Source organism: Antechinus flavipes, chromosome 1 (genome assembly GCF_016432865.1).
Source record: "Antechinus flavipes isolate AdamAnt ecotype Samford, QLD, Australia chromosome 1, AdamAnt_v2, whole genome shotgun sequence".
In the NCBI taxonomy this organism is placed as follows: domain Eukaryota; kingdom Metazoa; phylum Chordata; class Mammalia; order Dasyuromorphia; family Dasyuridae; genus Antechinus; species Antechinus flavipes.
The window spans coordinates 331,630,819-331,646,708 of record NC_067398.1 but is presented as its reverse complement, the minus strand read 5'-3'; the positions used below and the strand labels follow the sequence as shown (position 1 = coordinate 331,646,708).

Here is a 15,890-nt window from a genome sequence, read left to right as displayed (position 1 = left end):
TAGCCTACCTTGGTTCACTCCTCTTAAATCTGTTCTTCACTCTTATCAAAACTTCCAGTAATAAAATTAAAGGAACAATCATCTTAGCAAAGAGAATACTTGATTAAAAAAAATTTTTTTTTGGTGGATGCAGGGCCACTTGAGAAGTTCCCTTCAAAAGTCAAATAAGGCTTTTTTTTTGGAGTAGGGCTTTGAGACCTAAGTGAAAGAGCAGATGCTTTATAACTGGAGTTGTCTAAAAAGTTAAGTGTGACTAACACCCCAAATGCTTTCTAGCTCTACCTCATTCTAAAGAAACTAATTCTTCCTTGAAACTCAGCAAATAGAAGTGACTCCAGTGGCACTGAAACAATGGAAGTTCTGATGGAAGAGACAGGAGGTCCAAGGAGTAATAAGGCAGAGGACTTTAATTAAGGAGTTCATTTGGGACATTGTTAACGTACTTTGCTTCATTCAAGGTAGTACTGAATCTTATGAACTAAGTATACCCAGGGGATAGGATTTGTGAGTAGTGAACCACAACTTTTTTCACTATCAAATAGATGGGATAATGACAAAAAATGAGGAGGTAAAAACATTCAAATATTACTCAAGGGCAGTGAAACCAAAGAGAAATGTGGAGATATAAAAAAGCAGTACGCAGATGATTTTGAAAAACTCAAATGTACCAGACCAGAATTATAAAACAAGTGCTCTCTCGTTCAGGTCTCAAAGTCCTGCTCTACAAAACACTTTTATCTGTCTCTTGAGGGGAGCCTCTCAATTGGTCCGGTATCTACCCTTCTCCCCAAAAGTCAAATATTATTTTTACTGGCTAAGATGATTTTCATTCTAGGGTATTTTAAGAATAGACATATGTAAACACTGGGTCTGTCAGTAATTTCTAAAAGATCATGGAGAAAAGGAGATGCCACAGAATAAACTGACAAATTAATTTGGGCAAATGTCAATTTTCAATAAAGCTTGCAAACTACAAGCTAATGAGCTCAACTTTGTACTTCTGAAAGGTTGCAGTGAATGTATTACTAAAGTGGTTAACAAACATCTTAAAAAAGAACAGGTCTTGCTAAGTTAACTTCCATTTTCTTTAACAAGGTTATTAGACTGAAGATAAGGGAAATGTTATATGTAGTATTTAGATTGCAACAAAGTCTTTAACACAAGAACCTCATGCTGTTTTTGCAGTGAAGATGGGAGATAAGAGCTTGAAAATATCACAACTTAGTGGATTCAGGACTCACTGAAATCAAAACTAGTTACAGCAGAATAGTTAAAAGTATCTTGTATTTGAAGTCAAAGGATTTGAGATCAAATACCTGTAGTGTCACTAGTACTACCCATGTAAGCTCTTTGGGGTAGTATTTCCTAACCTATAAAATTAGGAATTAGATTTAAGATCCTATAAATAACCAGATCTAAAGAGTAGCAATTATTGGTATGTCAACTTGGAAGTTTGGGAGACTACTACTGTGATCTGTGCTTGGTGCTTTGATTATTTGATAAAGGGGATTCTCATTCAGGTACAAACTGAACTAAGATTGTGGGAAACAAGGTGGAAAGATCTTTTAAGGGCAATTGAAAAGATAATAAAACTTTTATAAGAAGCTATTGAAATAAGTCTGGGCATGACTGCTTAGACGAGAGTGGTAAGAAATGGAAAAAAAAGGTTGAAACAGAAGAAGAGCTAACAATTGATTGGTTTCATGAGATAAAGGAGTCAGAAATTTAAAGTTACAATCATGGGTAACTTGGAAAACAATAGTAGTATTTAAGGAGATCAAAGAGGTTTAAGGAGGAAAGCCAAATCTTATATAATCTTATGTATATGTGTGTGTACACATACACAAATATACTGATATTAAATGGACATCCAGCTCTAACTATTCAGTAGCAATTGGGTATTTATATCATTGGATACTGTTGACTTAGGTTTTAGAAGACAAGAGTACAAGTTCTGGTTGGACTTTGAAAATATCTGAGTTTCAATATGGCAACTTACTATATCTGTTGTTCAAGGATTATTCTTGCTAAATTTGGATTACAAAAAGTGTGTCTTGCAAGTGATGAATATGAAGTGCAGTGAAGGAAGCAATCCAAAAGGTACTTCTAAAACTTGGAAGGGCTAGGATCTCTAGGAAGGGAATTCCCATGGATCTTACATAATATACCTTAAGTTTCATGAGCAGGTCTCATGTTTTAAAAGTATTAAAAGGTATTAGCAGTATCACTAATTGTTAAGCTGTTAAGCACATTTACATACACATACATACATGTGTGTATACATGCACATACACATAAGCTAAAAATCATATATACACATTTCTGAATGTAAATTTATAGACTGAAAACCATACCTTTAAATTATAGTTCTTATAGGTAGCATTTACCAAGCAGTTCCTACTCCTTTACATTCAATTTTGCATATTCAATACTCTAAAAAATAAAAAAAATCTGTTCTTTCAATGGTGTGGGTATACACGACTTTTAGTAATAGACTGCAAACTTTCTAAACTTTTGAAGTTGCTAGGGTCAACAGAAATTTCTCATATGCACTTAATGTTTTGGTGATGAATCGGTTAAGATGGTTCTTGTTAGAATTAAGTCCTCAGTTTATAGCTGGGTTCATACTCAAGTATTTGTAGAATCTGGCCCATATCTTGTGCTGTGCAAGCACCTCCTTGGAGAATTCGGGCTTGGCTATAAGGTACATATTGTAAAACAGAAAAAATATTTTATGAAGTGCTAATTTATGAAAGAACCTTTTTACAATTGAAGAAATTTTTACAATATGAGAAAGGACAGATTGTAAAAATGAGGGGAAGAAGGTAGTGACAGGGAAGATGGGAGAGGTCAGATGTTTTAAAACATCACAGCATGCTCATCTTAAACCACATATCTGACACATGTTCAAATTTATTTATTGGGGATTTTCCCCTTAGCAACACTGCTACAATCATATTGAAACTTAATGGGGGGAAAATTCTTTATTAGCTTAATACGGCTACTTTAAAAACTTAAACATAACTTAGCATCTTATAGTCCTTTATTTCTTATTCTGATGTTCCAATGTACAGAGATAACTAATCCCTTAAGGCTGTATCTTAAAGAGTACAAGGTCTAATGGGTCCTACACCAAGCTTTAAGCAATACCCTGAATGTACTACTTGAGAACCAACATAGTCAAAGGCACATATTATCAGTAAATTGGTTACTAGGTTGCAAATTTTGAAAACCTAGGAAAATTTTCTTCAAGTTCTCTGAAAAATGTTTCTATTACAAACATACCTAAGATAACCCCAAATCCCAGGACTTAAAAAAAAAAAATTTTTCAAGCTGGTAGCTACGTATGACTTCTTTCCACATTTACCAGAATTCACAAGAGGGACTAAGAACTGACAGCTATGTACTTTCCTATCTACCTATCTCCTTTATAGAATCTAGCTCAAATTCCTCAATCCTAATTTCAACTCTTTTCCTTGGCATAAACCTTTTACTCTAAATTTATTTTCTTCATACTACTCTTCCCATATAGAATTTTTTTTCCCTCCTGAATTCTACCCTTTTAAATCCTCTTTGAACTAACTGTTCTACCACAATGTGAAGTAATCTCTGGGGAGTAATAATAGCTATGCCATGGACATATACTCTGGCAGATTGGAAAGATTACAGATAATGACTTTTAGAGGATGAGACTAGCTAATTGAAGGGTGGCCCACTGTCAGGGTACATTGGTTATGGCGATTCATAAAGACTACATTAGGACATAAGAGGGAAACCATCTGTTGGTGCCCATACCAAAGAAATCATGGACCTTTTGCTAAAGTACTTAAATTGTGCGCAACCAAAGAAAAAGTCAAATGACTTTTAGTGTTGTCATATTCCTATTATTAAGATTATTACAGCTCTAGGATTTCATTTCAGATAAAAATGCTATTCAATTTAAATATTAGGTGCATTTACCCTTTATCCATGGAATTACAACCTCATTACATTAAAACCATTTTTATTTTTTAATGGACAGAGAAAGGTCTGATTTCTTCACATCAGACTAAAAGGAAAAACTTGTGAATACAGCCATTTCAATGATGAAAACGTGATGACTGAATAGAGCAGTCATGTTGTCTTTATTATGATGTAAAATAGTGGTTGAAAAGCTTACTTAAATATGGCAGATGTTCTGAACTTGGAAGTCAAAACAATGCACATATTTTGGTTCAGAACTTTATTGTCCTCCTAAAAGATGGAATAAAGATTTATTTTGTTGAGTGATAAGAGGTTTTTCTTTTTCATTTGCATTTTACTACTAAAAGGACAATACATACACATTCAGGAAAAATGTTCTTGAAAATGAAAATAATCTATAGAAGGGTGTTTTTTGGGATTGGGTGGTTTTTTGTGTTTTATGCAAATACAACACAATTGAAAAGTTTACTGAAAACTTTTATTGTAATCAAAAAGTGACATAACAGGGCTGTAATGAATTCTGCAAATCATTCTGCTGATATTTTAGAACGGATACCAGCTTTTCTGCCAGGCAATTAAAAAAATTCAAATGTGAAAATTTCACAGTACAGTAAACTCCACCCAAACTAATTAATGGTGGTTAAAAATAAGATGCCCCAGGCAAAACCTCTCATGTTACATGGTCACAACTCACAATTCTGTACAAAAAGTTCGTGTTATAAAGCTCTGATGTAAAAATCAAATAATCAAGCAGCAATATTTTAAGTGCAGCACAGGGTCTTCCATGTCATTATTTACAAAGCTTGAATCTGTTTACATTATAACAAAATTTAATACAGATGACTTAGTAATTAAGTCAATTTTTTAATCTGTCATTTTATACTGTGACAGATTTAACTTTTTGGTCATCCTTTTCCTTCTCCTTTTCTTTATCTTTGCTTTTCTTGGATTTTTTCTTCTTATGCTTGTGTTTTTGGCTCTTTTCCAATTCTAATTCAGTGCCTGTGTGTTTCTTATGTTTCTTATGTTTTTTATGTTTCTTGTGCTTCTTTTTTTCCTTTTTCTTTTTCTTCTTCTTGCTGTCCTGACTTTCTGCTGAGCTAGCGCTGCTGCTGTGGCTTCGTGTTTGGCTTCCAGAAGGGCTATGACTGCGACTTCGGCTAACACTAGGACTACTTTGACTCTGACTTCTTACACCTATTTGGGCAACTACTGTTGTATCCAGGTTCTCTTTAGCTTTTTCGGCCACCTTATCTTTCAGTTCCTTAGGATTTTTCCCCAAAGTTTCTTCTTCTTTTGCAGACACATTACTCTCACTGTCACTTTCATTATAGTCTGGTACAAAAGCAGCTTCATCAGTTTCTCTTGTTAAATCAGAAGAAAGTCTAGAAGAGTGGCTTAACTGGGGTTTAGGTTTGACAACAGTCTTATCATTCTGTCCAGTAACATGCTCTTTTTCAATTTGTGTATCTGGAGAGCTATGTCTACAAAATAATTTATTTCCACTTAACTCTTTCTCCTTATTATTCTTTGTTTCTGATATATGCTTCTCTCGCTCTTTAACTGGGTTTTTGTCTACAGATTTATTGTCATCATTTGAACGTTTAGAATCATGAGCAACTTTGTGATCATATGGTCTTCTGTCCTTTGAAGGACTAGAATTGCCTCTTTTTGATTCTCCTACTCCCTTTTTAGGCAAATCTGTCCTTTCATCCTTCAGTTTATTTTTCTGACCCAATGAAGATTCTGTTTTAGTTCGAGAAGGAGAATCTTTTCTTCTTGTTAAGTCACTCCTTTCATCTCTCCGTTTGGAACCAGAGTGATCCCTGTTATCATAGTCTACTTTTTTGTCTCTATTAGGGGTAAAGTCTTTACTTGAAGATCCACGCCCAGAATCATGCTTATCTGAAGTTCTAGTGTCTTTGGATGATTGAGAAAGACTTTTAAAATTTCCTTGATCATTTATACGATCTACACTAGTATCCTTTTCTGTCTGAATGCTGCTTTTCCTTTTTTCAGAGTTGTCCTTATCTGACACAGAATGATCCCGATCTTTGGTTTTTCCTTTTTCACTGGATGAACAAGTTTTTGAACTTTTGGCCTCATGCTGTATACCTTCATGGCTTACTTCTTTTGGGGGCTTCTGAACTTTCTCTGATGGCTCGCTTTCTTTTTCAGTATGTTTAACAGGATTTGATGGCTTAGTGCTAACATTCTTTATAACACTAGCAGGCTTTCCTACAGTGGACACAGCTTGTGTAGATTTAATATCTTCTTCTTCAGATTCAAAATCATCTTTGTCCCACTTTGATTGAGGAACCTGAATCATAATAATAACATCTTCAGCAGGAGCTGTATTGTCATTATTATATTCTTCCATGGTCTTAATGACAGTTCGTTTTGTGTCTGTTTTTTCTTCAGACTTCCTTACAGGGCTGCCTCCAGTTGAGCTTGTACTAAAGGAAATTAAAACATTAATTGGTACCTAAAATTTAAACACTTTTATAGACCAGTACATTTTCTTAAAAACAAACAAAAACAAAAACAACAACACAAAAATATTTCATTTTATTCTTATGACAGCCCTGGGAATTAATTTCTAATATTATCCCCAGTTTTTAGATTAAATAAACACAAGACTATGTTAAATGTCTTCCTCAGGGTAACACAGCAAGTAAGTATCTGAAGGCTAGATTTGAATTTAGGTTTTTCTGACTTTGGATCATGCACTTATTTTTTTGAAACGATTTTGATAATTCTATTTCAATAGAATTGATTAATAGTACATTTTCTTTTAAAGATGAGCAATGAAATATTAATTTTTACTTAAAAGACTTATTTTGAGGAATATTCTGATAAAAGATACAGAAAAATTAAATATTAACTGATAATTAAATAATCCCATTTATGTTCAACTCTGGAAGTAGAGAGAATTTTTTTCTTTCTCAGTAAAGTATTTTCATTGCTTTACTCTTGTTCTGAGTAGGTGGCTGAGGCTATATCCTCATGGTTTTTATATGAATGGTATGATTCCAATTAAATGAATATCAATAGCATTTGTTTTGATGTAAGGTAACTATGGACAGACAGGCCTCAATAATGATAGAGGAGATACATAATATATTGCCCTGAACAATAAAGCTTTTACAATAACATTGATACATAATAAAGTGCTCTTATAACATCATGGAATCCTGTTTATGACAGTTTTGATACCATAATTCTTAAAGAACTAAGTAACTGTTTCCCTTTAATACTGATCCTTCTAAATTCCTAACTTTCCTGATGAGTAATCATTCAAGTTTCTGTGTAAGCAACTCCAATATTAGAGAAATTACTATTTCCTGAAATGATTTATTTTACTTTTGACCACATCCATCAACAAGCTTTACTTTATGCTAAAGTTAGGTTGGCTTCCCTATAGCTTTCACTGTTTTATTGGTCCTGGTAAGGAAAAAGCAAAAAAATCTATTCCCATAGGTAAATCACTCAAATGCTACATGGAATCAAGAAAATATTAAATTGTTCCATCAGCAAAATATTTGCATTTCCAAACCTATTTCCCAGAGATACTACACTAAAAGTGAATCAAGCCAAAATTATCAAAAGTTCTCTATTAGTGGAATTTGTACAAATGAAATTGTATTACAGAACTGCAATAATGAAAAAAAAAAATTACCTGGTATAATCCACAAGAGTCGAGCTAGATCCTTCAGTGGTTGTTACTTTTCTTCTTACTTTCCCTTTAACTTTTTCTTGTTTAATTTTACTGGAAGTTGGTTCCAATTTTTCAGTGAGTTCTTTTGCATTGGGCAGGTTTTCACCACTTCCAATTTTTTTCCCTGTTTCTCTGTTGAGTTTTATCTTTTTGGCTGGGGCAGTTAACACAGTTTTGTCTTTTTCTGGGGTCCTATCTGTTTTCTCAACATCTGGCTCAATTTTGCGCTTTGGTGATGGCTTCATCATTTCAGCAACTTCTGGTTTAGAGTTTTTCAATGACAAAGTCTCATGTTCTTTGTCTACACCCTTTTCTTCAGCTTTTCTTTTTCTTTTTTCTGGCTTGGCATCAGCTGGCTTACTTTTCTCATTAGTCTTTTTTGACTTTTCCTCCTTGTTAGCTAGTTTTTCTTGTTTGGCATCTTTTGAATATTCCTTTTTAGCTTTTTCCTCCTTGATGGATTTAGTTTCTTGATGTTCCTTTGTCATCTTGGGGTGAGCTTTTCTGGGTGTACTAATGGTCTTTTCATCTTTTTGGGAGGAGGATTTAGTATTCTCTGTCTTTGGCACCTCCTCTTTGGCTTTTTTGGATGGTGGTTCAGATCTTGGAGACTTTTCACGTTCTACGTCCACTTTTTCCTGGGATGCTTTGACAGGTTTTGCAGTGCTCTCTTTTTTGGAACTAGTAGTTCCTTCATTTTTACGTTTAGTTTTGTCACCTTTTGCTTTTGGTTTGTCTTTTTCTTTCTTTTCCTTTTCTGATACGGGTTTAAAAGTGATCGATTCTGCCTCCATTGGTTCATCTCTAACAGGAGTGGCATCATCTCTACTGGGGAGAATGAACAGGGAGTCTGTTTTAATATCTTCTCCACCTACAGGTTCTCTTTGTTTTCTAGAACTCTCTAATAACTCTGTGTTAGGAAAGCCTTCATTTTCTTCCCCCTTCCTTCTCTTTCGATGTTTCTTATGTTTGTTTCCCTTTCCATCTCCTGGAGGATTTTCACTCTCCTTCTCTTTTGATTTGGCATTATCCTTCATGGTGTGACCATCTCTTGCTGAAAGCTTTTCTGGGTAACTGCCACCTATATTGCGACTTCGATGACCCTGTACATTAGAATAATCCTCCCTGCGACCTCGAGCAAAGGGAGAATTCTCTCTTCTGTTGCCCAATGGTCCAAATCTCTCTGGAGAAAAATTCTCCCTATTTGCTGGAGGTCTAGGCTGTGCTCCAGCAGCATAACCTTTGTAATATTTTTCATACCACTCTCTGTAATTTCTTTCCCATTCTCTGTAACGTTCTTTTTCAAATGGGTCTCTAAAGTCAACATTCCTACCATAGTAAGCTTTTATATCATATGGTGGTGGAACTTCTCTGTATCTGTTGAAGTATTCACGTTCTGTTTCTCCTTGGGGTATATTTCGTTTATTAGGAGATTGCCCTCTAAAAACTGGAGGAGACCTTGATCGTGAATGGTATCGCCGATACGGGGGTGACCTTGACCTGGAGCGGTGATATCCATGAGACCTGGATCTTGAACGATAATTTCGACTTTTTCCTCTTCCTCTTCTGGGATATGGAGGTGATCGTGAATAAGAACGAGAATGTGAACGACTAAAAGATCGAGAATAGGAACGTGAACGTGAGGAACCAGATCTTGACTTAGAATAGGTATATGAACTTCTTGAATAAGAAGAGCCACTATATGGGGATTTAGATCTGAAAATAAAACAAAACCCAGGATTGAGGAATATAAATCAAATGTAGTCATTTCAACGTATAGTAACACTCTATTCAGTTTTCTGCTTTTTCTATTATCTATCTTTTTTCAGTTTATCTAAAGAGATAGTGACATCTACTGGCATGTGGAGGATAAACCACAAGAGTGGTCCACAGAAACAATTTGTTCAAGGGAGGCAAATTTCAACCAAATGGAATATATACAGTACACTAAGCAGTAAAATGCTGTGATGTACTTAGAGAAGGATATAAATTTTAGCAGCACACAAGATTGATAACTCTACTTAGCTTTACTCTCCACTTGAACCACTTGTGACAATATATAGCAATGATATAGTGTCCAATGATATAGCAAAAAGAATAAAGTACAAGATATCTAATACCTACTGCTAACTTTTAAAAACAATAAAATCACAATCAATTATAAATTTTAAATATAAAATTCCTTTAACTTAACTTCTAGGGGAATGCTAACTCTACCTTGCTAGTAATATGAAACAATTTTAAATATACTATAGCTTCATAATTACTCATGTTAATATTTCAGCAAAAAGCCAAAACTTTATGTTGAAATACTGCTCAAAGATTTAACCTACTTCACCACATATATTCAAACTTCTACAAGGAACAACTCTATGGAAGAGTTATTCAATTCCTGTAAATCTCTTATTCTGGAAAATAGGACTTACAATGATATATTTAAATGAATCAATAGATGACAAGAAATGTTAGTTTTACATTTCTATCACTCTAGACTGAATTATAAAGACAAAAGTACAATCTTGTATTCAATTATTTCCTTGAATATTCAGTCCCAGTTAAAAAAAAAATCTCCTATCTTGTGTCCTGCTAGATTACTTTTTATTCTATCATGAATGCTTACAAAACACTAACCTTGAAAATGAGCGCCTACGCTCCTTTTGAATCTTTTTGTATTCCATCAATTCCTTAGCAAAATCATTTGTAAACTCATCTAGTTTGGACTTTTTCTTTTCCCTAGTAAAATAAAGTTAAAGAGTAAACGTTAACAAAAACTGTGTAAGAACTAACAAGACAAATATAATTAGATCATGAAGCAAATGAATGAAAGTCAAGTTTTTCATTTTAAGACAGTGACTAGGAATCCCTATTAAGTTTCTTGGATGCCTTGTTTTAAATCTTTATGTGGTTTACCTTTTTTTCTAAAGAGTATACTGGAAAATGTTTTCGCAAGCACCCATTTTAATATATACTTATCATCATTAAATAAAAAAATTATAACTGTAAATTAACTACTCACTCCTCTTTTAGTCGTCTTTGCTCTCTGTAGAATTCTTCCCTGGATAAGGGTGGAGCTTGTGTTGTTGGGATAGTATTTGAATGAGCTGTTTGAACTGCAGTTGATACCCAAGGTGTTGATAAATTTGCAGGAGCTGGAGGGAAACCTGGAGGAGGGACACTGTAGCCAGCAGGTGGTGGTTGCCCAGGTGGAAACTGTGGAGGAAACTGTGGTGGAGGAACACCTGGAGGGAGAGGAAGTGTATGGGGAGGTGGTGGATACAAAGGAGGTGGTGGTACAGGTACAAAGACGGGTGTTGCTGGTAGTGACGGGCCTTGAGTCCTTTGTGAACGTTCACCATGGTGTCGTCCTCGATTTATGCTTCTAAAGAAAAAAAAATTTCTCTTAAGTCATGACTAGTTCACATTCACTTTGGGGAGCAAAATGTAAAATTCCCTATGTTTTTAGGAATGAAAAAAACCTTTAAATTTTAATTCATAGATTCCACTCAGAGTTGAACAGATTTCTTTGTTACGAATTTACTCAGCAAATCTGATTTTGTTAGTACAATTAAGATAAGAAAAATATTTAACCTAACTTGGGAAAATAAATGATTATGAAAGTGAGTTTGTCATAGTTATTCAATCAATCAATCAGTGTTTATTAAACACCTATTGGTGATACAAAGACAATAATGAAGCAGTCCCTGCCCTAAAGAAATCATTCTCTCTAGAAAGAAGGAAGTAAGTATACCTATATACAAAATATAGGAGGTATATTAAGATTACAAAGTAGTTTGAAGGGAGGTGAGAGGAAAGCTTTATCAGCTAGAAGGATCAGAAATAGCATCATGTAAGATAGCATTTGAGATTAGTCTTGAAGTAAAATAAGAACTCTAAGATGTAGATATGAAAAAGGAATTCCAGGAATGGAAGGGAGGTGCAGTCAATGGGAAGTTAACAGAGATAGGATGTTGAATTTCTTGTATAAGGAATGGTAAGAAGGCCAGTTTGTGCTGACAATGTAACCTTTGATATCTTCTAATCCAATCCCTTTATTTTATAAATGAAGCAATTGAAGCCCAAAAAGGAAAACTGATTTGATTAAGGTCATTATATCTGATTGGCAACAGCTCTGGGACTTGAACAAGGCATTTTGGCTCCAGTTCAATGTTCACTAAGGCAGCTCTTGACAAAATCTCTGTCCACATATACAGTAACAATTTGAAAATAAAACTCGATCCCTATAAGTAATAAAATTGTACATTTAACATATCCAATGACATTTTAATGACTTGGATGAAGCATTAATATATTCAAAATAAGTGAGATCTAATTAAATTAAAATTTATTTATATTAAATTTGATCAAATTAAACATTTACAACAAATAATAAATATGTAAGAAATTTTAAGTTTATATGTTCAATTACCTAACCTAAAATGTATTTATTTCATGACAATTTCCTTGCAAATATACTTACGGTTCCCAACCAGGCCTACCACCAGCAGAACGAGCAGCATTTATTCTTACTGGACCTTTGAACAGATAAATAACAAAGTGCAAATTAAGTGAAGCCACAAATAGATGTTCAAAAATGGTTTTAAACTAATGTTACGTTACTCACCAGTTGTAGGTATCAACTGTCCATGCAAAAGGGACTGTCCAAGCAAAGAAGGTGTTCCAAGTACAGGCACCTGATAGCCCTTGTGAAAAATCAATAAGGGGACAGAACAGCATAAAACAAAAACAAAATTGTCAAATATTACTGAAAAAATCCTAATAGCTTTAAAAATTCTTTTACTCAAACAAATTTACCTTTTCTTCCATTAGTGCACTAATTGCTATTGATGAAGAAGCTTTAGGATGGTCTGATACTAAGGCTGCAGCAGGTATAATTTTATTATCAGGATCACTGGAAAACATAAGATTATTTGTGACAACATAAAGATTAATAGTAATGATTTAGGTAACAATTGGTGAAATGTTTTAAGCTATCAAAATGTGAAATAATTTTTTTTTGTCATATCAATCTGTATTTCTATAAGTACACTGACAGAAGTTTCAGAGTTACTTGAAACTCTCAGAATTAACTAAATGGTCTAAAATTAATTACTACAGGGCAGCTAGGTGACGCAGTGGATAGAACACCAGCCCTGAAGTCAGGAGGACCTGAGTTCAAATCTGGTCTCAGACATGTACCACTTTCTAGCTGTGTGACCCTAGGCAAGTCACTTAACCTCAATTGCCTCAGCTAAAAAAAAAAAAAAAAAAAGATTAATATATTTATTGGCAATAATTTCAGGTAATATAGTACACTGAACTGATATTCATCACATTATGCTCAATATAATTTCTATCTTCACTATTATCAAATTTAAGAAAGAACAATGTTGCATGTAATATTACCAATGTTATTATGCAAAAAAAATCAACTATGGACTTGTGTTATAAAATTTTAAGTAGTTTTATGTGTTCCTGTAAATACTATTTGCTCAGGAAAGGATGTTTTCCAGAAGTTATGTCAAAAAATGTAAAAGGCTGAAATCATAAATGTTAAGATTATTTAAAAACAAAATAAAATTTTCTAGAAAATGAGGATGTCTTTCCATCTTAAATCAACAATTAGTACTGTGCAGAATAGTATATATCAGGTAAGGGTATCTGAAAGAGACTGACATCACTATTGTAGATAGCAACAACAAGTAGGAGGAAAAAAATTGGTTTGAGAATCAGAAGAACTGAATTCTAGTCATGATTTTTTTGTCTAGTACTAGTTATATGACTTTAGACAAAGTTAATTTCTCCTGGTCTGTTCACTTATTTACATAAAACGCAGGTGTTTAGGTGATCCTAAAGTCCTTTTTATTTGAAAAAAATCTACTTTTTAATAGTAACTAACAAAAATATATTTAAGTACAATATACTAAATAAAAATACTCCTTGCAAAAGCTAGAGGTCATTTGGGATAGTGGGACTTAGATTAGATAGATTTACTTAGACTGGTTCATTTGAAAATTACTAATGTAGACAAAAATATTTGACGGTGGGAAGAGAAACATGGATATATTTAAGAAATAGAGACTTGGAAATGGGGAGAAGAAAGTAAACAATGATTCAAAAATTCCTAATCTGATAGATAAGTAAAAGGATAGATGTCATTTCTCAACAATGGTGGAAAATCTAAATTGGAAAAATTTTCAAGAAGGGATGTAAGAAGTTTGAGACTCATTTCTTGCTTTCCAGGAACTTACAAATCTAATAAACATGAATGCAAATATACATGATGGTGAAAAAAGAAAGAGACAGGGTTATATTTCAACTTCATATGAAAAGATTATTCCCGCCCCCCCAAAAAAAATCCAAGGCTAGAACAGAAAAATTGGATGGAATGACACTGAGGAGTAATTACAGCTCTCCAACCCTGTCTTAAGAGAGAAGAAAAGCACTAGATGAGAATCCAAGACATTTCCTCATTACTCCATTCTATTGTTCTCATTGCTTTTCTAAGTCCATCAGGGAGAAGTTCAAGCTCTGAAATATACTTCCTTAAGTACTTCAACTATATATGTAACTTCAACCTTTTCTGAATTTCCACAGCATTTATTATCCACACAATTAGCTTGTTTATCATTAACTAAGGAATTGTAAGTTCTTTTCACGTCTTGCTGTTTTATGGCTGTGTGCTCCCTGTTGGGTTGGACAAATTCTCACATTTCCTTTTGACTTCATTAGCAGTGTCTACACATATCAAAAAATAATAGTGAGCAATGTGCAGCTCAACAAGGCAAGCAGAAACAAAAGCAAAGAAAAATAATCACATTAACTTTTTTTAGTTGTTTCCTAATATATATTAAAACACAAACATTTACCGGAAAGGTCCGTCAGGTTTTTCTGAATGGACAGATATAGACACTGTGGCAGTTATATCAGGAACTGGTGCTGGAGTAGAAGGCTGATTTATAGGTACAGCAGATGATAGGGAAGACTGATTAGGAGTCATGGATGATGATATAGAAGTAGCAGCATGAGTAGATGCAGATGTCACTGGAATCATTAAAGGGTCCTGTTGTCTTGAAATTGGAGGTCTCATTAGAGGTTGTAGGTTCCGCTGAATCAGTGGTCTTGGAGGTGGAATTGGAGGTGGTGGTGGTGGTATCTGCTTTCGAAGTCTTTTAGTATAGCCAGTTTCATTCTTGAAGTTATTAACAGCCTATAGAAACCAAAAAGTTCATGTTAAAAAACAGAATTTAGTCCAGATTAAAACAAGCAGAATTTTCTTAGTAGTCAATGGAAAGATGTCCTTTTACACTGAAGAGAATACATAAGACAATATATTTACCTGGCGTAAAAATTTGTTGGCAATTAAAGCATCAGGAGATACATCATTCTGATGACAAGTTGGACATGTATGTTCATCTGATTCTAGCAATGCTGTTCTTATACCTGTATTTCAAGACAATTCGAGTTATAGAAAGGATAACTGGTCTTAGGTTCATGATTATACCACTGACCTTACAAAGATACTTATCAAACAAACCCTTTTTACAAATTCTATGTTGATAACTTCTTTATATAATAATCATATACAAGAGTGCTAAATCAGTTTCTCCCTTTAGATTTTGTACTCCAAACTCTTCATTCTAGAATTCAGGATGTCAAATATTTCAGAAGTAGAGTTGATACTAACCATTAGTGAAGATGGATGAATAAATGAAAGAGTAAAGAAACAATAGGGTTGACAATACAATTGATTAGTGCACTGCATAATTCTATAAGGCTGTCCACAGCGACAACTTTTTTTGGGAGGTGGAGCGGAATCACATTTACTATAAATAAATGGATAGGCTAAAATTACAAAACTTTTAAAACACTAATCCCTGATATAACTATTAAAACATTCACTATTTGAGAATACTGACAAAGGTACTAGGATAATAACTTAGGATTTAGTGCTGGAAGGGATATCTCAAGAGGTCATCCAGTTCTGACTCCCAAATTTTATAAACAAGGAAACTAAAGCCAAAAGAGGTCAAATGTCTAAAATTACATAGAGAATAAATGGTAGAACTGGAATTCAAACGCATATCTTCTGACACCAAATATTTTATTATCTTAGAAAATTACTTTCTTTATCTATAGGATAAACAAAAAGAGACTATCATGAAGAAGAAATCCTGCAAAATAAGATAAAATTCTGCCCCTCTGGGGTAAA

At 33.8% G+C, this 15,890-nt stretch overlaps 1 protein-coding gene across 6 annotated transcripts in view; it reads right to left on the bottom strand.

Annotated features, from left to right (window-relative positions):
• Positions 1–4,419: 4,419 nt before the first annotated feature.
• Positions 4,420–15,890, bottom strand: part of RBBP6 (RB binding protein 6, ubiquitin ligase) — a 36,495-nt gene continuing 25,024 nt past the window's right edge. For 4 of the 6 annotated variants that reach the window (XM_051967421.1, XM_051967445.1, XM_051967427.1 and 1 more), the window contains 9 exons: positions 15,018–15,121; positions 14,548–14,888; positions 12,494–12,590; positions 12,303–12,381; positions 12,159–12,213; positions 10,698–11,060; positions 10,313–10,414; positions 7,643–9,397; positions 4,420–6,419 (listed from right to left, as the gene is read on the bottom strand). In XM_051967421.1, the coding sequence (XP_051823381.1) occupies positions 4,841–6,419; positions 7,643–9,397; positions 10,313–10,414; positions 10,698–11,060; positions 12,159–12,213; positions 12,303–12,381; positions 12,494–12,590; positions 14,548–14,888; positions 15,018–15,121 (4,475 nt within the window). In that variant the 3' untranslated portion in view covers positions 4,420–4,840. The remainder of the gene's footprint in view (positions 6,420–7,642; positions 9,398–10,312; positions 10,415–10,697; positions 11,061–12,158; positions 12,214–12,302; positions 12,382–12,493; positions 12,591–14,547; positions 14,889–15,017; positions 15,122–15,890) is intronic. The other 2 variants (XM_051967437.1, XM_051967461.1) reach the window with 1 other exon arrangement.